At 40.9% G+C, this 27,482-nt stretch overlaps 1 protein-coding gene, 1 long non-coding RNA gene and 1 pseudogene across 2 annotated transcripts in view; 2 read left to right on the top strand and 1 right to left on the bottom strand.

Moving 5' to 3' along the window:
* Positions 1 to 102: 102 nt before the first annotated feature.
* LOC144319794 (uncharacterized) lies at positions 103 to 27,398 on the top strand. The gene is made up of 2 exons (XR_013385509.1): positions 103 to 587; positions 27,137 to 27,398. It is a non-coding gene; the product is annotated as an uncharacterized LOC144319794 (long non-coding RNA).
* NIPSNAP2 (nipsnap homolog 2) overlaps positions 6,131 to 27,482 on the bottom strand; it is a 33,472-nt gene continuing 12,120 nt past the window's right edge. Inside the window, exons 2-10 of the mRNA XM_077908381.1 lie at positions 26,099 to 26,238; positions 25,971 to 26,016; positions 22,743 to 22,837; positions 22,318 to 22,388; positions 21,372 to 21,512; positions 19,789 to 19,820; positions 11,386 to 11,480; positions 8,948 to 9,031; positions 6,131 to 7,291 (exon numbers count right to left, since the gene is read on the bottom strand). Of these exons, the coding sequence (XP_077764507.1) occupies positions 7,227 to 7,291; positions 8,948 to 9,031; positions 11,386 to 11,480; positions 19,789 to 19,820; positions 21,372 to 21,512; positions 22,318 to 22,388; positions 22,743 to 22,837; positions 25,971 to 26,016; positions 26,099 to 26,238 (769 nt within the window). The 3' untranslated portion in view covers positions 6,131 to 7,226. The remainder of the gene's footprint in view (positions 7,292 to 8,947; positions 9,032 to 11,385; positions 11,481 to 19,788; positions 19,821 to 21,371; positions 21,513 to 22,317; positions 22,389 to 22,742; positions 22,838 to 25,970; positions 26,017 to 26,098; positions 26,239 to 27,482) is intronic.
* On the top strand, positions 14,317 to 15,918 carry LOC144319792 (putative protein BRICK1 pseudogene; annotated as a pseudogene).

Genomic DNA, 27,482 nt, shown 5'->3' on the forward strand with positions numbered 1-27,482 from the left:
AGTAGGGGGGAGAGGGTAAAGCACAGGTTTAGAGAGAGGCAGGCAGTAGATAATTAAGTGGAAGAGGCTACAGGATTTAATGTAGGAAGTTATTTGAAAATTCATAATTTAACCAAATAATCAAATTTGGCCAAATAATCAGGTAGTTATTTAGTCAAATAAATGAGATGAATCAGATTCCCTTCCAAATCCAAGTTGCAGTAGGAGAAGCATGACCTCGGTTTGGCAACATTGAAATGAGCCTCCCAAAAACAAGGCAGTTGTTTCGCAATCGTGCATCCTGGCCGGCAGCTCCCCCGGAAGCTGTTCTGGGGCATTTGTACTTTCCGCTGGGCCAAGCTCTGGCAGGAGCAGGCGTGCCAGGTCCGCTGCGAGCTGCGAGCTGCCAGGCCCCAGGCCGCGCCTTCCACAGTCAGTGGCCGGAGCCGCTGTGCGCACCGCGTCTGGCTCGGAGGCACCCGCCGGGCTGAGAAATCGTGCGCCGCACGGACCTTCCGCGCCGCCGCAGCGCCCTCGGGCCCACGGGCCGCCCCGCTCCCGGCGCACTGCTCAGCAGCCGCGCACCGTCCCCTGCCTGGTGGGTTGCGGTGAGTCTGACATGACGCCGGAACAGCCGGCCTCTTCCGCGCTTTTCCAGCTCTGGACCCGCGGCAAACAGCCCGGGCTCCCCGGGGCTGCGTGCGGGAGTCGAGAGCGCTGGCGCTGTGACGCCGCCTCCCGTCCCCGTGGCGCCGCCTCCCGTCCCCGTGGCGCCGCCTCCCGTCCCCGTGACTCCGCCTCCCGTCCCCGTGGCGCCGCCTCCCGTCCCCGTGGCGCCGCCTCCCGTCCCCGTGACTCCGCCTCCCGTCCCCGTGGCGCCGCCTCCCGTCCCCGTGGCGCCGCCTCCCGTCCCCGTGACTCCGCCTCCCGTCCCCGTGGCACCGCCTCCCGTCCCCGTGGCGCCGCCTCCCGTCCCCGTGACTCCGCCTCCCGTCCCCGTGGCGCCGCCTCCCGTCCCCGTGGCGCCGCCTCCCGTCCCCGTGACTCCGCCTCCCGTCCCCGTGGCACCGCCTCCCGTCCCCGTGGCGCCGCCTCCCGTCCCCGTGACTCCGCCTCCCGTCCCCGTGGCGCCGCCTCCCGTCCCCGTGGCGCCGCCTCCCGTCCCCGTGACTCCGCCTCCCGTCCCCGTGGCGCCGCCTCCCGTCCCCGTGGCGCCGCCTCCCGTCCCCGTGACTCCGCCTCCCGTCCCCGTGGCGCCGCCTCCCGTCCCCGTGGCGCCGCCTCCCGTCCCCGTGACTCCGCCTCCCGTCCCCGTGGCACCGCCTCCCGTCCCCGTGGCGCCGCCTCCCGTCCCCGTGACTCCGCCTCCCGTCCCCGTGGCGCCGCCTCCCGTCCCCGTGGCGCCGCCTCCCGTCCCCGTGACTCCGCCTCCCGTCCCCGTGGCACCGCCTCCCGTCCCCGTGGCGCCGCCTCCCGTCCCCGTGACTCCGCCTCCCGTCCCCGTGGCGCCGCCTCCCGTCCCCGTGGCGCCGCCTCCCGTCCCCGTGACTCCGCCTCCCCCCGTGGCGCCGCCTCCCGTCCCCGTGGCGCCGCCTCCCGTCCCCGTGGCGCCGTTCTTCATTCCGATCGCGCACACCACTTACGTAAACCAAAAGTCAAGAATTGAAATTGTTGATGGCATTAAATTGAAACAGGAGGCGTCCCTCAAAGCTTTTCTGTGCTCATGGGCCTCCTCTCGTGCTCACAGCCCTGCTCTGGTTCCCTGCTTTGCTGTTTCTCTCTTTTCCGGAGACGCTGCTTCTCCGTGACCTCTAGGCCCCGTCGGCCTGGCGCGCCAAGGGAGGTCCCAGGGTTCCAGCCGTCAGCCTCAGTAGGTGTGGCCACAGGGATGACCCCGAACTGCTGTGAGCAGGTTCAGAAGACCTGGGCAGTGATCTGACCATGAGTCACCGCTCACAGTCCTTTTCCAACACGTTTTTGCATGTGTCCTCATGTGATTCTCACAACCCTGGGGTCAGCCGTATAGATATCGCTGTTAAACAGACGGCAGTGGGCTCACAAAAGTTAATGACTGCTACAAGGTCACATTCGGAGCAGGAGCTCGGGCCAGTGATTTCCACGGCAGGCGTCATCTTATGCGTTACTAAGGGAGTTAACGATTTACTGGGGCCGGGAGAGTCTACGCAAGCTAACACTTAACACTTTGATCACAAGTGTTGATGTGTATTGATACAGTAGATGAGTTTTATTCCCGAGAATGGAAGACCTGTTTTATGAAATATTCAGGTGGTGTCATTTGTAATGGTCACTGAACTCTGCAAAAAGTACTAGTTTTAGTACTAGTTAGTACCAGTTAATAGAGGACCGTTCAGTACTTTGCTGATCAGTTTTCAACTCTGAACATACTTTGATGTATGCTTATTGTTTTCCTTTTGAATTTTTTTACTTGTGAGCTTACCTAGGCATATCATCTTAATTTCCAAGGATTGCTAGAGTTTGCATCAAAAATAGTATGAATTAAAAAAAAAAAAGTATGAATAAAGACACTGCCCTACTGTCTGAGAGCTCATGTATTTTCCAGTTGGAACTGCCGGACTCCACACTTCCTCTTTTCCCATCTTCCCTTTCTCCCTCTCCATTTATTTCCCCCTCCCTTCCTTCTATGCATTCATCAAGCACATTTTTGAACATCTGTGTCCTGGCCAGAAACTGAAGGCATAAAGTTAATAAATATAATGTGAACTGAAGAAAAGGCCTTTTGACAAGCAGCCATGAGAATATGGGGTAAAGAAGTGGGTTCTTTCAAGTGCTGGTCTGGAGTAGGGCAAAGTGTAGGTTCTAGAGGGCTTTCAAAAGAGAAGGGATGGTGTCACATGAATGATAAAAATGAGTTGGCTCGTGCAAGTAATATTCATCAGACTTACACCCAGCAAATGGAAAATGAGTTTGGAAGTTTTGAATATTCCCAATGAAAATTCATAGTGAGACCAAATAATACAATTTGTTCTTCTAAGGGGGGGGGGGCTAATAAAAAGATTTGACAAATTGGGCAGAACTGGTAAAATAAAGTGATTATTTGATAAATTAAGTGTAATGAGAGGATGTTTTTGTAAGTCACCAAGAGACCGCCATGTCACTAAATTAGTGGCCAGTCTTCTGAGGTCACCTAACGCCATCTTGCGGCAGCATTGACACGGGTGACCCCATCCTTGATGGACTTCGTTCACTTAGTGTTCATGACATCCCACTTCTGTGAGCTTTTTCCTGTTTCCACGGTGGTTTTTCACTCTCTTCCTGGTTCCTCCTTACCCTGGCCCTCTTCTCTATCTACACTCACTCTCCTAACACCTTAAATTCTGTATGCAGACAATTCATAAATGCCCATCTCCAGGTGAGACTGTGCTTCTGACCTGCAGAATCCACACGTGCCTACCTGCCTACCACGTGAATATCTGCATAGACCATCTCAAATTCAACAAAACATTCCTGATCTTCACTTCCTCAAATCTGTTGCACCGACTCCACCTACAGCCTTCCCCTCTCCAGTGTGGAGGCCAAAACTTGGGCCACTTGATTTTTCTCTTTCATTCGCACTCCACAGTTAATCATTCAGGAAATTATCTCGACTCCGCTGTCAAGATATATTTAGAATTTCACCATTCTCCCTATTCCCACTGCCATCCCTTGTCCAAGCCACCATTTAAAAGGTAAGTCAGGGCACCTGGGTGGTTAGTCAATTAAAGAATCTGCCTTCGGCTCAGGTCACAGTCATAGGGTCCTGGGTTCGATCCCCACGTCGGGCGCCCTGCTCAGTGTGGAGTCTGCTTCTCCCTCTAACCCTCCCCCATGCTTGTGCTCTCTCGCTCTCTCAAATAAATTAAATTAAATGAAATGTAAATCAGATCATGCCCTTCCTTTGCTCAAAACCTTCTAATGGATCCCATCTCACAGTAAAAGTCAAAGTCCTTCCAGTGGCCTCTAGCACCCTCCTGATCCAGCCCATGATCTCTGTCTTCTCCCACCCAGTCCTCCCTCTGTGTTTCAGGTGATGGTATTCATACTGCTCCCATGCATGCCAGGCATGACCCTGCCTTGGGACCTCTGCTATAGCCCTTCCCCCAGCATGAAGGGATTCCCTTCCAAACCCTGGCTAACGTTTTTGCTTAAATCTCAGCTTTTCAGTGAGGCCAACTCTGACCAGACATATTTAATACTGTATACTGCCTCTCCCAGCTACCCTTAAGATACCTGACCGGTTACCCTGTTCTACCTTCCCCCACTAGAGCATCTGTCAATTTCTACCATATCATGTAACTTACGGTAGTCTGTATTTTAACTGCCAGTCTCTTCTCATGACTGTAAACTTCACAAAGGCAGAGATTATGTTTTGTTCGTGATGTTATTCTCTGTGTCTGACTTTGGCACATAACAGAAACTCAATATTTGTTAAGTTAAAGGAAGACTAAAGCCTAGCGTGAGGCAGACTGCTTTGTGAAATCCAAGACTTAATTAGGACAAAAATTCCTCTTCCTAGAGTCGGGTATATTCTGAAATAGCCTCGTTTTACAGTTGGTTCGTTGCTCTGTGCTTTTCTGAACAGAAAGCTCCTTTAAAAAAGCAACACAGAAGAGAAAAGCAAAGTTTCAAAAAGAAAATGTCATTTTTTAAAAAATTTTTATTTATTTATGATAGTCACACACACAGAGAGAGAGGCAGAGACATAGGCAGAGGGAGAAGCAGGCTCCATGCACTGAGAGCCCGACGTGGGATTCGATCCCAGGTCTCCAGGATCGCGCCCTGGGCCAAAGGCAGGCGCTAAACCGCTGCGCCACCCAGGGATCCCAGAAAATGTCATTCTTAAATATTCTATTTGGCATCCAGACATCCTGGTGCTCACCAGATACTGAATGGCTTCTAAATGAGGGTTTGGGTAGATAATACAATTTGGAGAGCCTCATCTAACTCATCTAACAACTGTGAGCTCAGTTAATTGATGGTTAATTTTATATGTCTTGACTGCTCTAAGGGATGTCCAGATAGCTGGTAACACATCTCTGGGTCTATGAGGGGTGTTTCTGGAAGATTAGCATTTGATTCAACAGAATGAGTAAACAGATCCATTCTTATCAGTAGGTGAGCATCGTCTAATCCTTTGGGGGCCCAAGTGGAACAGGGCAAAGGGTAAATGCACTCTCTCTGATGGAGCTGGGATGTTCATCTTCTGTTTGCAGACACTGGAGCTCCTCATTCTGGGCCTCTGGCCTTGCATTGGGGTTAAACCATCAGCTCTCCTGATTCTCAGGCCTTTGGACTTGGGACAGAATTATACCATTGGTTTTCTTGGTTCTCTAGCTGGCAAATGGCAGATTCTGGGACTTCTTGGCTTCCCAAACCACATGAGCCAATTTCAGCAAGTCTCTTCTTATGTTTATCTGTATCTAGATATCCTATTGGTTCTTTTTCCCTGGAGAACCCTAATACTCCAGTGAATGATAGAAAATTCCAGACTTCTGCAGGGTTCACTTCAAGTCCACATAATTTGAAGTGAAAATTCCCTCTGTTCCTAGTTTTTTTCCAGTGCTGAATAAGATCACCAGTAAAGGTAATTTGCTAAGAATACTAACTCTACCATTTTTCTTTACATAGTTTAGAAAGCATTTTCACATAAACAGTTCTTTCATTCACATCCTACAAACATGCTCTGAGCATCCAATCAGAAGAACTGCTAAAATGCAGATTTTCTATGACAGAGCTCACCATATCTTCTCCCTCCTATTGCTTCCTGTGGTGCTAAGAAGTCACAAAAATTCAGAGCTGAAGGGATGTTAAATGCCACCGGATTCCACCTCCCCATTTTATAGATTAAGGGAACTGAACACCAAAGAGGGGAAGTGAGTACCTCATCAAGGAGCAGACCATGGACTTGAAAGCACCTGTTGTGCCAGCAGCCCCATCCTCCCAAACACTGTGCACCAGTTCACCCACATCCATTCCTCAAAACATTCCAAAATGGTTAGGGAGAAGCGGATGAGCTTATTTAGTATTTTGCTCTGTAGACTCACATATACTCACTCAACAGGGGACAAGGTGTTTTTCAAGAAGGACAGGGTCATTTTCAGCACAAGTTCATAAAAAAGACTGCAAACATGTATATGTGAAAATCAAGAGGGTTTTATTGATTTTTATATGTTCTTGGAGAAAACCACATGTAAAAGATTGACATTTGATATGAGATTTATTCACTTTGTTTTACACATAAATTCTTTAATTTGGGGGTCAGATGTAATTTTTCACTTTAACAGGACTTTCACATTACAGTCACAAAATTGGCACACTATATTAAAAAACTAAATCAAACAGAGCTAGACAAAGTATGCATTTTATTCCAACTTAAATCCCAACATGCACCACCCCTCATACATGATCTTAGAAGTATCTACTGTGGGCTTTACTAAAATATTAACTACAGAATGCTTGAGGTCACAAATGATTGTTTACAAAATAAAACCTCTTTTCCTAATGCTACTCATTTTATTATAGAAAAATATTACAAATAAAAATTAGTGCTATTCAAGGTGTTCATTTCAAAATCACATATGATACACAGGTTTAACCCATTATCTCCCCTCATACAGAGATATCACAATACATGATGTAAAGCCTGAATTACTGATTAAATGTACCTTAGCAGCCACTACCAGCTTAGTACTGACATGTTTACTATGCCGACTGATTAAAAATAAGAGTGAATTCAAACATTTTCTGGTACTGGGTATACTTCTAATTTGTTCCTAGTCTGAGACTCAGAAAAACTGCTAGAGTAACATAACAAAATCTATATTTCTTCCTGATACAAGAAATTTGTATAAAAATCTGTAATTACAAAACAGATTTGCTTTTTATAAAGAAATTGCTAACTTTTTTTTCATTGTTAGATTCATGTTTGGAGATGATTCAAATTTTAATTTTGGCCCTCTTTTCCCAGATGGTAGAGAGGGGTGGCTGGTAGAAGGTATATTCAACAAACACAGGGATGTTTCAAAGAGGACTACAGAGCACTGTTACAATCAAACTGTAATAGTTTCCTTTCCTGTGATTATGTAAATTTTAAAGAAAAGAGGTTTCTCATAAGCTATATACAGCAGTTACACACTTCAGTGTTTCTTTTTCACTTGAAATACAATTAAAATTAATTTATAACAAATACTTGTCACATAAATTTATGTAGGCACATAAAATCTGTAGCTTTACTGGAGGGGTGAAGTCTTCAGTGGGATCATGATTCTAGATTCCATTTCCTGAATAAGTGGGACTGAAAACAAGGATCAAGGTTATTGTGCTTGTTCTTTTCCAAACAGATGATGGTAAATATACAGTAACAAAGAATGTTCAGAAGAACGTTCAGAAGACATGGTGCTTGAAATCAGAACAGCGTACTGGAAAGTATAGGACTGATCTTGGGGACAGAAATATACAAGTTAATGGTAGATGAGTTAACATCCTAGGAGATGTTAAAATTAAAGCAGATTCTGTCTGGAGGTCTGTTTCATTTGTAGGAACTTAGGAAAGTCCATGTTGCAAGAAAAATGGTGCCTTCTCAAAAGGTTGAGAACTGAACTAAAGTTTTTTTTTTTTAATGATGGTTTGTTTATTTATTTATTTTAAAGATTTTATCCTTTTTTTGAAAGAGAGAGACAGAGAGAGCACAAGCAGGGAGCAGAAGGAGAAGCAGACTCCCCGCTGAGCAGGGAGCCCAATGCAGGGTTCGATCTTGGGACTCTGGGATCATGACCTGAGCTCAAAGCGGAGCCACCCAGATACTCCTGACCTAAAAGTTATATAAAATCAAATAATACTGCATGTGGCTATATCTTGTGTAAAGGAACAGACAGATGGCACTTCTAAAACCGTCACTGCTGGGGCAGCCCGGCTGGCTCAGCGGTTTAGCGCTGCCTTTAGCTCAGGGTGTGATCCTGGAGACCCGGGATCGAGTCCCACATCGGCCTGCTTCTCCCTCTGCCTGTGTCTCTGCCTCTCTCTCTGTGTGTGTGTGTCTCTCATTAATAAATAAATAAAATCTTTTAAAAAAATAAATAAATAAAATAAAAATAAAAAATAAAACTGTCACTGTTGAGTAAAATACACCTCTGGGAACTAATGAAAGTGTAAGAATAAGCAACAAAGTCACATTAGATGCTTTGAACTAAAAGACAAGATAATACTTATTTTCTAGACAAAGTACTCTTTGATTTTCTTAGTAGTGTATGGGCTTAAAATGTACCTGATATGCAACGTGATTGGTACTTACTACCTCTGTCAGTATTGCTGGCTTGTATTCAGCCCAGGTGTTCTTATAAAAATCAAGCAACCAGGTTTTCATAGTATCCGTGCACAGGCATACACATGTGCGTACAGAAAGTCAAAATGTCAAAGTAATTTTCAAAATTACTTTTTAATGGCTGTTATTAAATTATAATTTGGGGGGAATAAGTAACTTTGATGAGAAAGGGAAAGCTGAGAAAAACATTGTGTAATAAATATTCAGAGAATATAGAAAAATACAAAACAAGGTAAATGTTGTCAAACTTAAAACATACAAGGGTCTGAAAACTGTACCAGACAACATACACACTTGCTTTTTTTTTTTTTTAATTTTATTTTTAAACTCTTCGCCCAACTTGGGACTCGAACTCACAACCTCATGAGATCAAGAGTCACAGGCTCCACCAACTGCTCCTTCTCCCCTACATACTTGAAAGAATGAAAGCTTCTTATTGAAAAGAAGGCATGTCATTATTAAAGAAAACTCTGCTTATTCTCCATCCCCCCACTGGCCTTAATGATTCACCACCCTGGAACAACATACTTTTTTTTTTTTTTTTTTAAAGTACACATTAGCTTTGGGGTGAAAAAATGTAAAACAGTAAGATGAGATGAATGACAAGTTTTAGCTCTATGAAGGTTTTACCTGTATAATATACCAATTCTTCCCAGCCATGTTTATGCCATGCTGCATTCCGTATATCTTCCCTGGACTGAAGATCCTTGTAAGCTGAAAAATAACCACACAGCATCAGCAAGACTTAAACCAAACAAGATGTGATACATTCTACCAGTATGTCTGTCAGGTATGGAGTCAGCTGCTCAGCTGGTTTTCTCAGAAAGACCGCTTTGGGAATTTAATACTGAGCTGGGATCATTGTGAGCTGGTTATTCTTTTTTTTTTTTTTTTTTGAGCTGGTTATTCTGAGCAAAATTATGTTAGGCCTTTTGAGAGAAGCAAAATAAATAATTATTTAACTTTACAATCTAATGCATCCAAGACCTACCACTTTTCAAGCCCAGTGAATTTCCTCAATAACATGTTAAATTCATAATCAGAAGCTGTAAGACACCTGGGTGGCTCGTGGTTGAGCGTAGGCTTTCAGTTCAGGGCATGATCCTGGGATCCTGGGATTAAGTTCCACATCGGGCTCCCTGCATGGAGCCTGCTTCTCCCTCTTCCTATGTCTCTTTCTCTCTCTCTGTGTCTCTCGTGAATAAATAAAATCTTTAAAAAAAACCCCAAAAAACAACTTTCTTAAAAAACAACAACAAACAACTGTAAGACTATAGATAAGCAATATTCAATTCAATTTTGCTCAACATTTCCAAAGCACTACAGGGATGTGGGTGAGAGACTGTGTTCAATGCAGTGGACAGCAAAAAGACAAGTAAAGGCAAGGTCAGTCCCTCCTGAGCACTATGGTATACAGATCTACAGCGAAGAGGCTGGACAGAGTTGTCTGGAAGGTGTGATCTGACCAGGTGGGTCTTGAAGGTTGAAAAGATGTCATCGACAGGAACAGAAGAGAAAAGTGGTTCAGGTGGAGAGAAGGGCATCAGTCTTTGGTGTCATGTGGTACAATTCAGGTGCCTTGGTTTCTGACTCCCAGCCTGGGCAAGATCCTTCCAACTACTGACCAGGGAAGCACCTCCTAGGCATCTTGATGGGGAAGGGGGAGGGCTGCCCAGTCAAGACTCAAAGGACAAAAATCAGGGCTTCCAGTTTTTATTCTGAAACATACACCTGTTCTCCATAGGTTTCCTTCTCCTGACGAGAAGACCTACCCATGTTTATCTACGAGTGTAACCATCTAAAGATAAAATTTCTCTGAACTAGTAATGGAGTATAAATTTATAACATAAAATTTGGAAGATGCTGAAAGATAGATGGAAAAAAAATCTTTTATCTCTCACCACCCAGAGCAAAACAGCATGAACATGACAAGCAGCAGCATTCCAACTGAGGTCAGGTGCATGGCCAGTAAACCTTGCAGGGAGCACAGGTTAGAGATGGCTGCATTCTTATTTCTTAATTTCAAATTTTCATTTCCTTAATTAAAATTCTTTTTATTATGGTAAAATATGCATAGCAAAATTAACATTTTTTAAAAAAAAGTTTTTATTTATTTATTTATTTGAGAGGGAGAGATCCATCATCATACCCATCACGTTTCTCTGTCCACCTGCCACGCTAACACAGCAGGCAGACAGGATGCAGCCCTTGGTGGGACCAATAGGTCAAACTGATACCTCAGTTAATTAACGTGGTCTAGAAATGAGTTATGATTTTTATTTTTTAACTTTTTTTTTTTTAAAGCAGGCTTCACACTGGGCATGAACTCAAGACCCTGAGATTAAGATGTGAGCTGGGGTCAAGAGTCAGATGCTTAACTGACTGAGCCACCCACCCACCCCTTCATTTCTTTAATACTAATAAACATATACAAATGTGCCCAAAATGTACCAAGCTATTAGACCCAGTGGTTGTTCTAGCAGGGAGACAGACAGAAATAGCCACAAAGGGACAACCTACACAGGCATACTGGGCTCTGGGGGCTCAGGAGGAGTGGGTTCACTGGGTGGCAAGGGGATGCATAGGAGTCTGGTCCTGAGAGATACCAAACATGAGGTCAAGCAAAAGTGGGTGGGGATGGAAAAGGTGACAGGGAGGAGGTCCTCTGGAACAATGGATCGAGAGGCAGGCAGTGAGTGAGCATGTGGGGAGCTCCCTCTCTGGATAAAATGCAGGAGTGTTCCTAATGTGTTCTGAGAAGTGTCTAGAAGAGGATGATAGCTTTATCGTCTTCCCTCTCCCATGGCTCCTTGCTTCACTTCTGTTATTCCTTTCACCATTATCCCCACTCTCATGTCAGCTTGCTAATGTGCCCCAAGCCTATGGGCCTTTCACTGTTGACCCCTTTCCTTCTAGATAGCCCAGCACTTACTTTCTATCTGTGATGTTTGGATTTGCTACAGTGTTTAAAGTTAGTGATTTGAGATGTGCTTTATTGCCTAGTATGGCTTATTTGGTAATGGACCCTAAAGTCCCAGGAACACAAAAATGAAGGAACAAATACATACCCCAGAGATGATGTACCATATATAGCTGCCCAATCTGAGAGAAGAATCCTCCCACAGCTTCATTCCCGTCCTGTCTGAAGCGAATTGCACGAGCCCTGTAAGGAAAAATGACAACGTTCAGCTACTGAATTAGGTATGTTAAAACAAATCAGACTTCTTCCCTTCTCAAACAATATGAAGATGAATTGTTTTTAATTATCAAATGCAATCTAAAGTTATTTTAACGTAGATAACATATATAAGATGTAAATGTACTTTTCTGTAGCTATAATAGTCATTTTGGGGGAAGTGGACAGTAATTAATGACTACTAAAATCGGTGTTTGAGAATACATGGTTGCACTGCTGATTCTTGACAGTCAAGAAAATTGGCAGAAAATAGGGCCCATCAACTTAAAGACTGCTTCCCCAAGAATGTGGTGAGATAAAATGAGGGAAATGTGGATGCCCAGACACTTAAGATGCCAGAAGTTACTGTATCTAAGGGAGGCAGGGACCACCCCTGGATAATGGGGTTTAACACAGAGATGAAGGGGCACACCTTCAAAGCAGCTGCAGACCATGAATTCTGAAAAACACATTGAAGAATCATGAATGTGGAGCTTCCTGGCATGTATACACCATCACTATAAAAACTAAAGTTGCCTCATGGCATTATAATAGCATCATATGGTGACACATGGTGGACACACTTGTGGTGAGCACAGCATAATGTATAGACTTGTCAAATCACTGCGCTGTACACCTGAAGCTGGCTTAACAGGTGTGAACTATATTTCAATATAAAATGAAACAAAACCTCTGGCTCTTGTTTTGTTCTTTCTTACCATATAAACCATCAGGAAAATGAGTACCAAATGGCATTCCTATGTGTGGAAGAATGTGTATATACAGGTATCTACGTGTGTAACATGAAATTGTGATTATTGGCTAAAAATTGGCACTTAGCTTAAACTTTCCGTTTTAGGATTTCCTACTGCAAAAGGTATCAGGCTCCTTAAACATCTTTTCATATTTATACCAGGTACTTTACTTTTATATTTAGTGATGCACCTGAAATCCTAAAATGATTCTTTTAAAAAGTATATAGGGGCACCTGGGTGCCTCAATCAGTTAAGTATCCCACTCTCAATTTGGGCTCAGGTCATGATCTCAGGGTCCTGGGATTGAGCCCATTGTCGGGCTCCACACTGAGCAGGGAGTCTGCTTCTCTCCCTCTTCCTATGCCCCTCCCACAACTTGTGCACATACGCGTGCTCTCTCTCTCAAATAAATCTTTAAAAGCATAGCTGGAAAAAAAATAAAATAAAAATAAAAGCATAGCTGGAGTCTCTCAGAGACTCCACACCACAGACCACTCAGTATATTTACATCAACACTGCCCAGATTTAGGTCTGCAGTCTGTAACATCAAGTTACCAGAATTGACAGGATTTGGGAAGACAGATTCATTCTAGTTAATTTAAAGGAGCTGGAGGCATATGAACAAGGATTCCAATCTACTAACATATACAGACACAACTCTTGAGGGACAAGATATTTGAGTTGGCTTGACTAGTACATTCTTGTCCTGGAGGCACACTTCAAAACACCTGAATTAGAACATCTCAAGGCAGGGCAAGGGCAATCACAGTAGGAGTGATAAAGCTAAACTCCTTGAGACTGATTTGTCCATCTCAGCTCTCATCCCCATGAGCTCAACTCTGTGGGGGACACAAGCTTTCAGGTTCTTTTGTGGTGAAGGAGGGATCTCTTGCTGTTGCCCCCATGGGCTAACCTCAAATGATATTAAATTCCTTAATCTTTATATTTAGGATTAAATGATCAATAACTTCAATAAAGGGGAAAGGAGAAAAAATGAGTGGGAAATATCAGAAAGGGAGACAGAACACGAGACTCCTAACTCTGGGAAACAAACTAGGGTTGGTGGAAGGGGAGGTGGGCGGGGGGTGGGGGTAACTGGGTGACGGGCACTGAGGGGGGCACTTGATGGGATGAGCACTAGGTGTTATTCTATATGTTGGCAAATTGAACACCAATAAAAAATAAATTTATAAAAAAATGATCAATAACTTCACAAAAATTACAAATCTGATTGGTAAATTATTGAAATTAAGCAAATCACTGTAACGTGCATTCTAACTCAGGGAAAAACTGTCTTTCATTGTGTGATAAATATACAGGATTATTCATTCCATTATGAATTTTTCTAATTGAGGTACAGTAGGCAAAGAAAACATACTTGCCTTAGCCTGGTAATAATCAGAAGCATGTACTGAAGAGGAGATCACCATCTTAAATAGTTACCTATGTGCCAAAATATAAATTGAATGCTGAACTGACTTTATAAATACTTTCAAAATAATTGAAGAATAACCTCAGTACTTCCTTGTGAAGTCTACAGTGGGCAAGTCTTAATTAGTAATGTGCAAAAACAGAAATAATGAATGATCCTATCCTGTGGGCAATTAAATTATTACGTGTATAAGGCCCTTCCCTAAAACTGGTCCCTTAATAAAATGGTGCCTAGAAGAATAGTGATATAAAATTAACTATGTATATCTTAGTTTTCAAATTAAAAAAAATTCTAACTTGCATTATGTAGCATTTGATAACCCAAGAAAAAAAGATTTATTAGAAATAAGAATCACAGGGGCATCCAGACGGCTCAGTCAGTAGATTGTGTGACTCTTGATCTCTGGGTTGTGGGTACAAGTCCCATGCTGGGTGTAGAGATTACTTAAAAACAAAATCTTAAAAAAAAAAAAAAAAAAAAGAAGAATACAGAACTTTTTTTTTTTTTTTTGGTGCTAAATGAGATCTTACAAATTATACAGTTTAAAGCAACAAATTTTATAACTGAAAAAGAAGACATATAAGTTGAAAGTAAGTAAAAAGTCAGATTCTCATTTAAAGAAAATGAGATATATTTTATATGGCCAATAACCTGCTCTTGGGTCTCTCTTAATTACTGAGGCTTTATGTTATTATATTATTTATTTTTTTCTCACAATAGTCAGGATTTTCAAAAACTATATAAAATTATAATGGTGGCTCCTCTTCAGGTGGCAGCCATAGCGGGCCAAGAGGATCCGGTGCAGCGGGAGATTCACCAGGACTGGGCAAACCGGGGATACATTGAGGTCATCACCAGCAGCATCAAGAAGATCGTGGACTTTCTCAACTCATTCGGTATGTCTTGTCGTTCAAGACTTGCAAAACTAAACAAGAAACTGACAGCCCTCAAGTGGAGAATAGAGTACATTGAAGCATAGGTGACAAAAGGTGAGACTCTCACCTAGAACTATGCCATGCTGCTGCTGGGAAGTTGCTTTATGGAACACAGGCTGACGTGGGAAAGGCCCCAGGAGCCTCAGTTCCTTCCTCTCTTCTTATAGAGCAACAGGGCTTATTCTTGTTTTTCTTTTTTCAAAAGTGTGGCCTTTGGGCTCTGCCATGTACATTGATGTGTGATGTGGCATGTGGGAAGAAGTCCAGGGGAACTCTTGGAACCAACATTAGGCATTTTACCTTTTAAGTAACGTATTGTAGAACTGTTCATCAGTGTGTTTGAAGCGCTCAGAGCCAGTTGCCTGGTACTCTTTGTTAAGGTCCTCTCCATCTCTCTCTCTGACTTTCCTTATAGCTCTCATTGCCTCTGCATTGATTCTATAAACAGTCTTTGTCTCCTTTCCACCTTTGGCGTGGGGGGTGGGAGGCAGTCCTGGCTGAGACACTTACACCCGGGCAAGGTGGCCACCAGAGAATGTCAATGCTAACCTACCAGTTTCTTGTCCTTGGGGGGAGGTCAAGGCCAGACCCCCACTTGGCTTGAAGGGTCATTTTCAGAATTTTCTTTCTGTCACTTGGGGTATCTTTGCCTCTCATATTTCCCTAATAAACTCAATTAAAAAATTATAATGGTAAAAGTTGGTGTTTTGTCATAATACTAATGAGCATGCTTCTCATGTTTCACTACCAAGTTTAATGTAGCTGTTAAGATGGAAGAAATGGATAGTTTTATCATTTAAATCAGGGTTTTCAAAGTAGACCCTCAGACTAAATCCAACCTTCTGTAGCTTGTTTTCATGGCCCAGAACTTAAGAATGATTTCTACCTTTTTAAATGCTTGAAAAAAATCACACCAAAAGAATATTTCATGATACATGAACATCATGACATTCAAATTTCAGCATCCATAAATAAAGTTTTGTTGGAACACAGCTATGCTCATGCATTTACAATCACTCCTGGCCGCTTTCTCACTAAAATAGCAGGGTTAAGTAATTGTTTTGCACACAGAATGGTCCACAAAGCCTAAGATATTTACTATCTGATCCTTTACAGAAAAGTTTTGCCAACCCTTAATTTAAATAAAATATTCTATACTCTTAATTTTTAAAGTGTTTATTAGAAATTAGTGCCACTAATAAAATAAAACTGAACATGTATTATTTTTAAGTTGTTTTTAAATTTGTGGCCATTGAAACACTCTAGCCACCTAGACTTTTAAAACAGCAATACTTTACTATTTTTATATTTCAGATCCTTTCAAAAAGAAATGAACACTGTAGAAACAGATAAAGTTCCCTTTGCACTCCTCCTCATCCCATCTGCTTCCCTCTTCCTCCACTGGTTACTACTTTTTGGAAACAGCTGCCTCTCATGCATGGTTTTATATTTCTATTTCATATGTATGTATCCATAAACAATAATATATCTTTTATATAACTCCTGGTATAAATAAATAAATAACTCTGTTTAAATAACTCTCCTGTTATATCATTTTAAAATTTACCTAACAGACATCATGTTGTACATACTCTCCAACTTGCTGTATACATTCCCAACTTGGTGTTTTCAATATTGATCCATATTGAAATGTTTTACTTTAACCACCATCTCAGATTCTACTGCATGAATACACTATAATCCATTACTCTCAGACACACAGGTTGTTCAAAGGTTTGGCAATTTACTTTTTCTTACATAACCACCAGTTTCTGCCATCCATTCAACTTTTACCGAGCACCTAGGATGTGCCAGGCCTTGTGGACAGAGGTGTAGACCTGGAAACTGGAGTCTTCCCTGGGGTGACAAAGCTCTAACAGAGGCTAGAGGCAGTGAACTGGGGGGTGCAGAGCCCAGACTCCAATTTCACACTTGATTGTGTTGTATTTATCAATTTCCTCATTTCAAATTATCCTTGGATTCACAGTATAAATTCTCTTTAGTGAGGGGTGTCATTAGCAGCTTTACTGAGGTATATTTTATATACCATAAGATTCAATTAGATGTATACTTTTTAAGTAAATTTACAGACTTGTGCAATTATCACAATTCAATTGTGCTAAGATCCCGTGCCCATCTACAATCATCTTGTGTTCCCACCCATAGCCCCAGGAAACCACTCATCTTTCTCTCTGTAGATTTGCCTTTTCTGGATACTTTGTACATATGGAATCAGAGACTATGTGCTCCCTTGGGGTCTTTCACATAGTATGTATTTGTAGTGCACACCAGTAGTTCACTCCTCTTTATTGTTCAATAGTATTCCATTATGTGGATATACCACAGCTTGTTTATCCATTCCTCTGCTGATGGGCATTTAGATTGTTTCCATTGTTTGGTTATTATGAAAAATGTTATAGTCAGCATATATGAGCTTATATGGATGCACGGTTTCATTCTCTTGGGTATATACGCTGCAGTTCTAACTGCTGAGCCATATGGTAATTTCATGTGTAATATTTTGAGTAACTGCCTGTTTTCCCAAGTGGCTGCACCATTTTACATTCCCACCAGCAATGTATGAGGGCTCCAATTTATTTGCAACTTCATCAACATGTATAATCATCTGTTTTTTTAGTTATACCCATCTGAATGTGTGTAAAGTCTTATATCCTTGTGGTTTTATTTTACATTTTCTTAATGACTTAGAGTGTTGAGCACTTTTTCATGTGCTTTTTAGGTATTTACACATCTCCTTTGGTGGAATGTCTATTTAAATCCTTTGCCTACTGAAAGAAATTTTTTACAATTTATTTTATGATTATTACTTATTTTTTTCGTAGTAAAAAACATTAAACTTATCTCAGCCTTTTCACAGTTCAGTAGTGTCAAGTACATTCACATTGCTGGGCAACAGATCTCCAGAACTTTTTCATCTTGCAAAACTGAAACTTGAGGGATGCCTGGGTGGATTAGCGGTTGGGCATCTGCCTTTGGCTCAGGTCGTGATCCGGTGGTGCTGGGATTGAGTCCCACATCTGGCTCCCTGCATGGAGCCTGCTTCTCCCTCTGCCTGTGTCTCTGCCTCTCTGTGTGTCTCTCATGAATAAATAAATAAAATCTTAAAAAAAAAAACCAAAAAACCTGAAACTTGATACCCACTAAATACCAAGCTCCCTCCACCTGGACTCTGGTAACTATTTGTTTTCCATTACTGTGATTTTGGCTACGTTAGGTATTTGTATTAGTGGAATCATATAGTATTTATCTTTTTTTTTTCTTTTTTCCAATAGTATTTATCCTTTTATGACTACCTTACTTTAATGTGCTCAAGGCTCATCCATATTGTAGCACATGGCAGAATTTCCTTCTTTGAAAGGCTGCATAATATTCCTTTACATGTATATATCACATTTTCTTTATTCATCTTCAACGGATATTTGGGTTGCTTCGACCTCTTGGCTACTGTGGCTAATGTTGGAATGAACATGAATGTGAAAATAGCTCCTTGAGATGCTGCTTTGAATTCTTTTGATTATATAACTAGAAGGATGGCTGCTGGATCATACGATAATTCTATTTTTAATATTTTGAGGAACCTCAGTACTGTTTTCCATAGTGGCTGCAATAGTTTACATTCTTACTGACAATGGACAAAGATCCCAACTTCTCTGTATCTTCACCAACACTTGTTATTTTCTGTTCTTTTGATAATAGCCATCAGAGACGGTGTGAGATAATATCTCACAGTGGTTTTGATTTGCATTTCTCTTATGATTAATGATGCTGAACATCTTTTCATATGCTTTTTGGCTGTTTGTAGATCTTAGGAGAATTGTTTATTCAAATCCTCTGTCCACTTTTTAACTGGGTTATTTGTCTTATTATTGAGTTGTAGGATTTCTTTATATATGCTGGACACAAGTCCTTTATTTGAAATGATTTGTAAAATTTTCTCCCAGTCTATGACTTGCCTTTTAATTTTTTAAATGATGCCCTTTGAATTGTAAATGTTTAATTTTGATGAATTATAATTTATCATTTTCTTTGGTGGACTGTGACTTTGGTATTATAGCTAAGAACTCTTTGCTTAGCTCTAGGTCACAAAGATTCTCTATGTCTTCTCAAAGTTTTGTTATAGTTAATTTTGGTATTTATGTGAGGTAGGGTCCAAACTCATCCTTTTGCAAAAATATCCAGTTGTTTCAGCATACTTTGGTGAAAAAACTACCTGTCCCCACAGGACTGTCTTGGTGCATGGATTGAAAACTAATGGCTCATATATGTGAGTTTATTTCTGGACTTGCACTTCTGTTCCATTGATCTGTATGTCTGTTCTTATGCCAGTACCACACTGTCTTGATTAATCTAGCTTTGTAGTCAGTTTTGAGACTGAGAAGTATGAATCCTCCAACTTTGTTCTTTTTTAAGGTTGTTTTAACTCTTTTGGGTCCTTTGAATTTTTGAACCCTGCTGGGGTTTTGATTGGGATTGTGGTGAATTTATGAATAAGCAAAATTGTTATTTTGCTACTTAAATGAAGAAAAAAAAAAAAAACCCAAGCAACTGTGTCATTGTGGTGCTGTTTATGTGATAAAAACGGCATTTCAAAAAAGGTAATATCAAAGAAGAATATGAAATACCTAATGCAACACTGGGGTTTTATTTAAAAAAACAACAACAACAACCAAAACCAGAAAAAAAAAACAGAAACCTTACCTCTTAGATATATATATAAAATATTTATGGATGAAATGACATGTTATTCTGGATTTACTTTCAAATAATCTGGGTTGGGAGAGGCAAACCTAAGCAAGATTGGCCATGTGTTGGTAACTATTGAAGCTAAGTAATGGGTATGTAAGGTGTGTGTGTGGGGGATCCATGGTGATATTCTCTCTAGTTTTGTATCTGTTCAAAAAATTTCATAATAGAGGGATGCCTGGGTGGCTCAGTGGTAGGGAACCTGCTTCTCCCTCTGCCTGTCTTTCTGTGTCTCTCAATGAATAAATAAATGACATCTTTAAAAAAAATTTTCATAACAGCAACATCAAATAAAACAGTCGAGTATCAAATCATGGCTTCATCCTCAGATTTTATTTCTAGAATTAACACTATGGCCTAAAATAATCTATTAATAAGATTACAAACTCACCATTTGGTAATATACTCACCAGTAATTACCCCATTCAATCATAGTTCCTGGCTGAAAAGAGATTTGGATTTTGGTCTGTTAGTTCTTCTGTGAAGAAATATGGAAATAGTAGTATAAAAAATATCAAATGACAAAACTAACTTAAAAGTTACTTTTAATAATGTAAAGTGCAACAAATAAAACATGTAACAAAATAATATTATTCACCATGCTCATATCTATCCCATAGTGGGAGTAATATTCTATTCTATTTCATATAAGAAGATAATATTTACAGTAAGTCATCCAATTATGGTTATCAAGACTATGGCTAGGTCCATCCTCCAGATTTATTGAACTCCTGATAAAATTGTTGGTACCCATTCAGACTATTGTGAAATTAAAAAGAAATTCAATTTAATTGGATCACTATTTTTTTCCCAGTATAATGCTGAGTATTAGACTACTAAGATCTACTGCTGGTATATATTCCTTTTAACAATGTTGCTATGCTGCTATCTGGGGTTTCTTTGTAGTAGTCACTTCATGGGGAAACATCATGAATGTCTTTATAAAATATTCCCTTTGATTCTTACAATGCTCTGTAATTTATTCAGCAGTCTCACATTTGTTAGTTGCTCTAATTCAATTATAGCAGATGCTACATATTATACCTAGTTCCGCATTTTAGGTCTTTCTTCTTTTTTTTTTTTTTTTTTTTATCAAAATGACTTCTTTTTTTTTTTTAATTTTTATTTATTTATGATAGTTACAGAGAGAGAGAGAGAGAGGCAGAGACACAGGCAGAGGGAGAAGCAGGCTCCATGCACCAGGAGCCCGATGTGGGATTCGATCCCGGGTCTCCAGGATCACGACCTGGGCCAAAGGCAGGCGCCAAACCGCTGCGCCACCAGGGATCCCCGGTCTTTCTTCTTAAAAATAGCAATGCTGGGATGCCTGGTGGTTCAGTGGCTGGGCATCTGCCTTCCACCCAGGGTGTGATCCTGGGATCCGGGATCGAGTCCCACATCCGGCTCCCTGCATGGAGCCTGCTTCTCCCTCTGCCTGTGTCTCTGCCTCTCTCTCTCTCTCTCTCTCTCATGAATAAATAAATAAAATCTTCAAAAAAATAGTAATGCTCTATGGAAAAATGTCAAATAAAAAACACTATATAGGGATCCCTGGGTGGCGCAGCGGTTTAGCGCCTGCCTTTGGCCCAGGGCCCGATCCTGGAGACCCGGGATCGAATCCCACGTCGGGCTCCCGGTGCATGGAGCCTGCTTCTCCCTCTGCCTGTGTCTCTGCCTCTCTCTCTCTCTCTCTCTCTCTGTGACTATCATAAATAAAAAAAAAACAAAAAACAAAAAAAAACCACTATATAAAGATTATATGAAACAAAAGAGCTTAGGAGATGAAATGAAAGAGAATAAGATAAAAAAAAAAAGGAAAGAAGACAGGAATGGGCATTGGAGAAAACAAACCAATCAAGATATTATGCCAAACACACATCACAAAATGTAAACTTAACTTTTGCTATTGGCATTAAGGGGTGCTCACATCTCCTCACAGAATAATGAGAGGGCTGTTAACTTAGAGATTTCTAGTTTAGGTTTCAGTACTTACTCGGAGCTGGTAAGATCTGAGTTCATATATATTAGGTCCTGACCGTGGGATAGGCTCATTCCAGAAACTGAATTCCAACAGCAGCTGATTCTTCCTAGAGAGAAGCATGTTGCTTCTTGCCTTGCGGAATTCCACAAATTCCTTTGAGGGAAAAAATGTGCTGATGATATCCTTTAGTGTTTACATATAAACCCATTTTTGTATCATTTATGTTCCTCCTATAATAGAATACTATCATAAATAGGGTCCTAGGTGGCCTGAGACAGCCCCCAGCTTACATTTTGTTGAACTGGCAAAATAACTATTAGCATTCACTTTCACTCTCAAAAGTATCCAGGTTTAGATGACAAACTACATAGCCATCCTAATTATTTAAATAACAATGTAAGCAAATTCAATTTCCTACATTTTTGAGTTCTCCTAACAGTGTCTGACAACATATTAATAGAAGTGACACAGAGGCTACAAAATACCAGATGGTCCAAAAGCCACTTATATTTGGACTGGGAATCTATCTACACAAAAGGTTTTCTTTCCTAATAATGTGTGGCTGTTAAAATTCTCTTCATTGACCTGCACCTATTACTGAAGGGAGGGGGAGGAAGGAAGTCAGCCCAAGGGAGAGACTATGTGGCTGGCAGTTCCTGAAGCAGATTAAGTGTTGGGTAATCCAGGGCTGACTGTGTCTACCATGCTGACTTACTGGCATGAAAGTACTAGCTCACGAGTTTCAAAATACAACTGACTTTTACAATAAGAACTGCTATGTTAATAGTATTACAACTGGTTAATTATGTTTTGATACAACTTTAAGAATCCAAATAATAAAACTTTTACTACAAAAAAATTTATTAATATTAAAAAAATGATGATAGAAAAGTCATTTAATTATGTCCTATCACTTATTACATCACTAGTCTGAATAAACATTTTTCAAAATCACTACCTGATTTTCTCTGAGTTTATTCATGACTTCTGTGAGGGCTGGATAGCCTCCTTCATACCTCCAGAGGTGGACTGAAATATATTTTTAAAAGGTAACATACATTTAGAGTTTCATGATACTCCTTACCTTGAAAATAATCTACATATACACAATGTTAACATCATACGAAACTGTAATGAGCCACGTGTTGGCATATGAGTTACACCATAGAGTTTCAATAATGGATTCAAATGTTAAAGCAAAAAAAAACCAAAAAATTAGTAGTTTTTGCAATCAGTTGCTGGATAAACTACTTTAACAATAAAACTAGACTAAGACTTATAAGGCTTTGATTATAAAAACAAGCATTAAATTTAGTATTATTTAGGTCATTAACAGTAAAGGCTTGGGGACAAAGGTTTATTCCAAAGACTTCTGCTTCCTACCAGCTTGATCCTGCTCGCCATACCACGTGTTCCAAGTCCCCACCAAAGTACAAGGGTAATGCTTATCTTCGTGAATCTTTGGCAACACCTCTTGACTTAAAGAGAAGAAATAGCAACACTAATTAAACTGACAAGATTATACCAGGTAGACAACACATGGTCAGCAGTAGGAAAAAGGCCATCTACTCTGACAACTGATCTCAGAATATATTTATGATAAAATGATGTACAGAATTAAACTTTTAGCTGAATTCTGCTGCACTCTAATTTTCCACTTATCAGACAGAGGCTTAGGTTTCTGTTATCCCAACTACCTAGAATAGTTGTAAACAACTCAAGTACAGTGATAAAAATGGATAAGGAAGAGCCAAAGGTCCCAGGATTCCAGGAACTACATGGGTCTACTATTTGCTATTTCAGGAGGGGGGCGGATGGGAGAAGTACCTAGGAAGAGTGAAGTCTCTAAAAGCTAAGTTCTGCTGGTTCCCAAGACAAGAAGGAGAGAAACAGGAATAGTAGAAAAACAGCACAGAAGAAATAAGAGAAGAAAGTAATGTTTAAGATCGGGAGACAACAGAAGCAGCATGAGCAGGCAGCTAGCAGAGGCAGAGAACAAGCTGGCTGTAAGGAGGAAGAGGATGGAGCTAGAACACAATAGAATCCGGAAGCAACGCAGCTCCAACTGTCCCAGAGGGCATCAACATGGCAGAAGAATCCAAATTAAAATGCAACATGGACCATAACATGGGTTCGATTCCATTTAACCAGCAGACAGGATTTAACAAGTACCATATAATCCCATGTTGCATCCCACCCCACCCCTGCAGTTCATTACCAGGGGTTGTACAGGAGCAGTGGCAAAGCTGTGACAGGTCCTGGCAGTATGTTAATTTAACCATGGAAACCTTTGTATGGTACAGATTAGTATACAGAGCAAGGCAAAAGGAAGAGCCATAACTGTGCCATCCCAAAATAAAAGCTAAACATGCATATTTTTTGAAGAGAAAAATTATGTACAGTACAGATTCAACAATAAATGCAAAAGGATTTCAAGGGTCAGAAATGGAACCTGTTCCAACTATTTGTTGACACTGAGTGCCAATTAAGTGAGTGATCACTATCAGAGGCTGGGCCACCAGAACTGAGTGCACATGCAATTAAGAGAGAAAAGCTCAGAATTGTCTCTAATGTCTAGCTAAATGAAAACCCATACATGTTTATGACCCAGTACAATGACCACATTTTTTTTTAAAGATTTTATTTATTTATTCATGAGAGACACACAGAGAGAGAGGCAGAGACACAGACAGAGGGAGAAGCAGGCTCCCTGTGGGGAAACCGACGCGGGACTTGATCCCGGATCCCAGGATCACACCCTGGACTGAAGGCAGATACTCAACCGCTGGGCCACCCAGGGATCCCCTAATGACCACATTTTGAAGGGTGAAATGCCACCCTTCAAAAAATACATATGGTGTGATCATCGTACTGGGTCAAAAAGATTAATATTAGAAATAACATGGGACTGATAGAAATCAGGGGTGGGGAAAAATGGATTATGTGAAGTTATTGGAAATGGATTTCCTTTTTTGTCATGACAACCCTGAATGGGAGCCAGTGTAGAAGAAAACCTGTACAGATGACCCACGTGGAGTCCAGAAAGGGGCTGGGGCCTGATGATGGGGCCCAGGTTTTTCACCAATACGAAGGCATATCTTTTTTGCTGGGGACTCCAAAGCTGTTCTGGGAAACCCTGGCCTTACATGAATGACAGCTGTAAGGCAGGTAGTACTTGTAGTCAGAATTGGATGCGCTGGGCAGAACCTCATCATTGGGCCCCTAAAAACCAGGAAGGAGTTAAGTCTTTATATACTGGAAACAGGGAGCTGCTGAAAGTATCAGAGAAAAGAAAAAAACATGATGCAGGGAAAGCAGACTCAGGGAGATCAATTTGACAAACTTCTAAGTAATGGATTGGGTGTGGGGCAAGGTACAGGTACAACCTTGAGGCCAAGAAGGCAGTCAAAAAGGATGCTACTTAGAAATGGGGCTTAACCAGCTGGGAGAGGGAGATGGAGAAGGAGATGAAACGAATCAAAATGCGTATCAAATGAAGAATGCACCAATTGCATAGGACTAAGGAAAAGGTTAAATAAAACCATGGTGAGTGACATACGTGAGAAGAGTCAGGTGATTCTAATGTTGAGGTTGAAGGCAGAGAAAGACATCTGAATGGAAATATGAATAGACAGGAGATGAATATCTGAGACAGGAGATGAAGTGATACAAACAGGACAAGAAAGATAATCCAGGGAAACATTACCACGGACAAGAAATTTCATTTTAGGAAAAAAGATTTAGAAGTAAGATCTGCTTTGTCTTAGGACATTTTTAAATAAAAAGAACTGTGTTGAGGTGATTAAGAAACTCTATGCTAATGTTATATTTCACGAATCACCTCCCAAAATAACAAAAGATTTTTGCATCTGAAAATTATACTGATTCTGGTGACAAAATCATTTGCTTTTTCATGAAGGTAGCAGATAAGAAAGGTAAAAAAAAATGCTTTTAAATGATACTTGCTCAAAATCAATCATTAAAATACAATTTGCTACCTTAAATGAGAACAAATGCACTTAATTCTCTCTTTAGTCTTGAAGTTTACAAATTCTGTAAGAGCATATGGATCTCATTATTGTTTGGGAATCTGCCAAAGGGACTTTAATCCTGGTAACTGGAAGACTTGAGAAGAAATGGTGGCTATATTCAAATACATATAGGACTTTCATGTGAAATTTTACTCAGGAGTAAAGCTGGAAACAATGGAGGTCGAGGTCACCAGGGTGTGAGTTCTAATTCCTAACACTAAAAGCTGTCCAGAGATGGAATGTATGAATGTACTTAAACACAGGCAGTCATGAAGATCTGCAGAAAGGACTCAAGCACGGATGAGTAGATGGACTAGATGGCCTTACAAGGTACCTGCTTCCAACCTTAAGAGGCTGGAACATTCTAACGTCTGAGCACTTATGTGATAAGTTAGCCGTGTGAGTCCTTAAAATCAAAATGTCCTTGGCAATCCCACACAAAGCTCAATTTAAGAGCCTCTGAACATTCAGCTTCAAGAAGAGGGATCAAAGATCTCACTCTGCTGTCAAGTGTTAGCTGAACCAACAAATATTCAAATTGTTAATTTTCCCCAAGTAAAGTATAGTCTGGTATACACACCAAATTTTGTTGTATGCTTCTAGGCATTCCGGTTTAACATTGTGAACTGAAACAAAAGAAAATTCAACGATAAACTTATGAACAAAGGGAAAAAAGTCAACTATGAAGATAGCAAACCTATCACTCACACTGCAATTTATATAGACTGCTTGTTTCCTTTTTGGCCAGGAGATTAGAGTGAGCATCTTTTCTTGGATCAACTTTCCGGACAAATAAGGATTTTAACCAGCTGTCTTCTCGAGGTCTATTATTGGAGGATGTCAATCTCCTATGGAATAACAAAATATAAAAATTTGAGTCTCATTAGTGGTATGAAGATTTTAGGATCTTGAGATAATGTCACATAGTACATTGTTTTCGTAAAAGCAATCCATTCAGCAAACACTCCTTGAGCACCTATTCTAGGCATTGTTATAGAACCTGGGGTACGCAAAATTCTGTTAGGATAGCATGCAATCTAAACAGCAGGAGCAAACTGTAAAAGATGTAACTTGTGTTTCTCCTAAGAGAGCTATTTTTTTTGTTTTAAAGTTATAACTATAGTTGGTATACAATGTTTTCAGGTGTACAACATACTGATTCAGTTATATATAAGTGCAGGTACCATCGGTCATCATCCAGCATTACCACAGTATTATTGACTATATTGTCCATGTTTTACTTTTTCATCTCTGTGACTTATTTTATAACTGGAAGTTTGCACTTTTTTTTTTTTTAAGATTGTATTCATTTATTTGGGGGGTGGGGAGGGCGAGAGAGAGAATCTCAAGCAGGCTCCATGCCCAGTGCAAAGCCTGACCTGGAGCTTGACTTCGCGACTGAGATCATGACTTGAGCCAAAATTGGACACTTAACCAATGGAGCCACCCAGGTGCCCCTGGAAGCTTGCACCTCTTAATCCTACTTTGCCGATCTCCTCATCCTACCTCCCCTCTGGTAGTCACCAGTTTGTTTTCTACATTTAACAGTTGGTTTCTTTATTTGTTTTTTAGATTCCACATATAAGTGAAATTGTGTGGTATTTGTTTTTCTCTTATTTTACTTAGCACAATACCCTTCAGTTCCACCCATGTTGTCACAAATGGAAAGATCTTACTTTTTTATGGCTGAGTAATATTCCATTGTGTATATACATACCATATCTTTTTTTTTTTTTTTTTTGATAGTCACACAGAGAGAGAGAGAGAGGCAGAGACACAGGAGGAGGGAGAAGCAGGCTCCATGCCGGGAGCCCGACGTGGGATTCGATCCCGGGTCTCCAGGATCGTGCCCTGGGCCAAAGGCAGGTGTCAAACCGCTGTGCCACCCAGGGTTCCCCATACCATATCTTTATCCATTCATCTATTGATAAACATTTGGGTTGCTTCCATATCTTGGCTATTGTAAATAATGCTGCAATAAATATATGGGTGCATGTATCTTTTTAAATGAGTTTGTTTTCTTTAGTTAAATACCCAGTAGTGGAATTACTAGATTGTATGGTATTTTTCTTTTTCCCTATATTCCTTAGGC

This window comes from Canis aureus, chromosome 8, assembly GCF_053574225.1.
Source record: "Canis aureus isolate CA01 chromosome 8, VMU_Caureus_v.1.0, whole genome shotgun sequence".
Taxonomy (NCBI): Eukaryota; Metazoa; Chordata; class Mammalia; order Carnivora; family Canidae; genus Canis; species Canis aureus.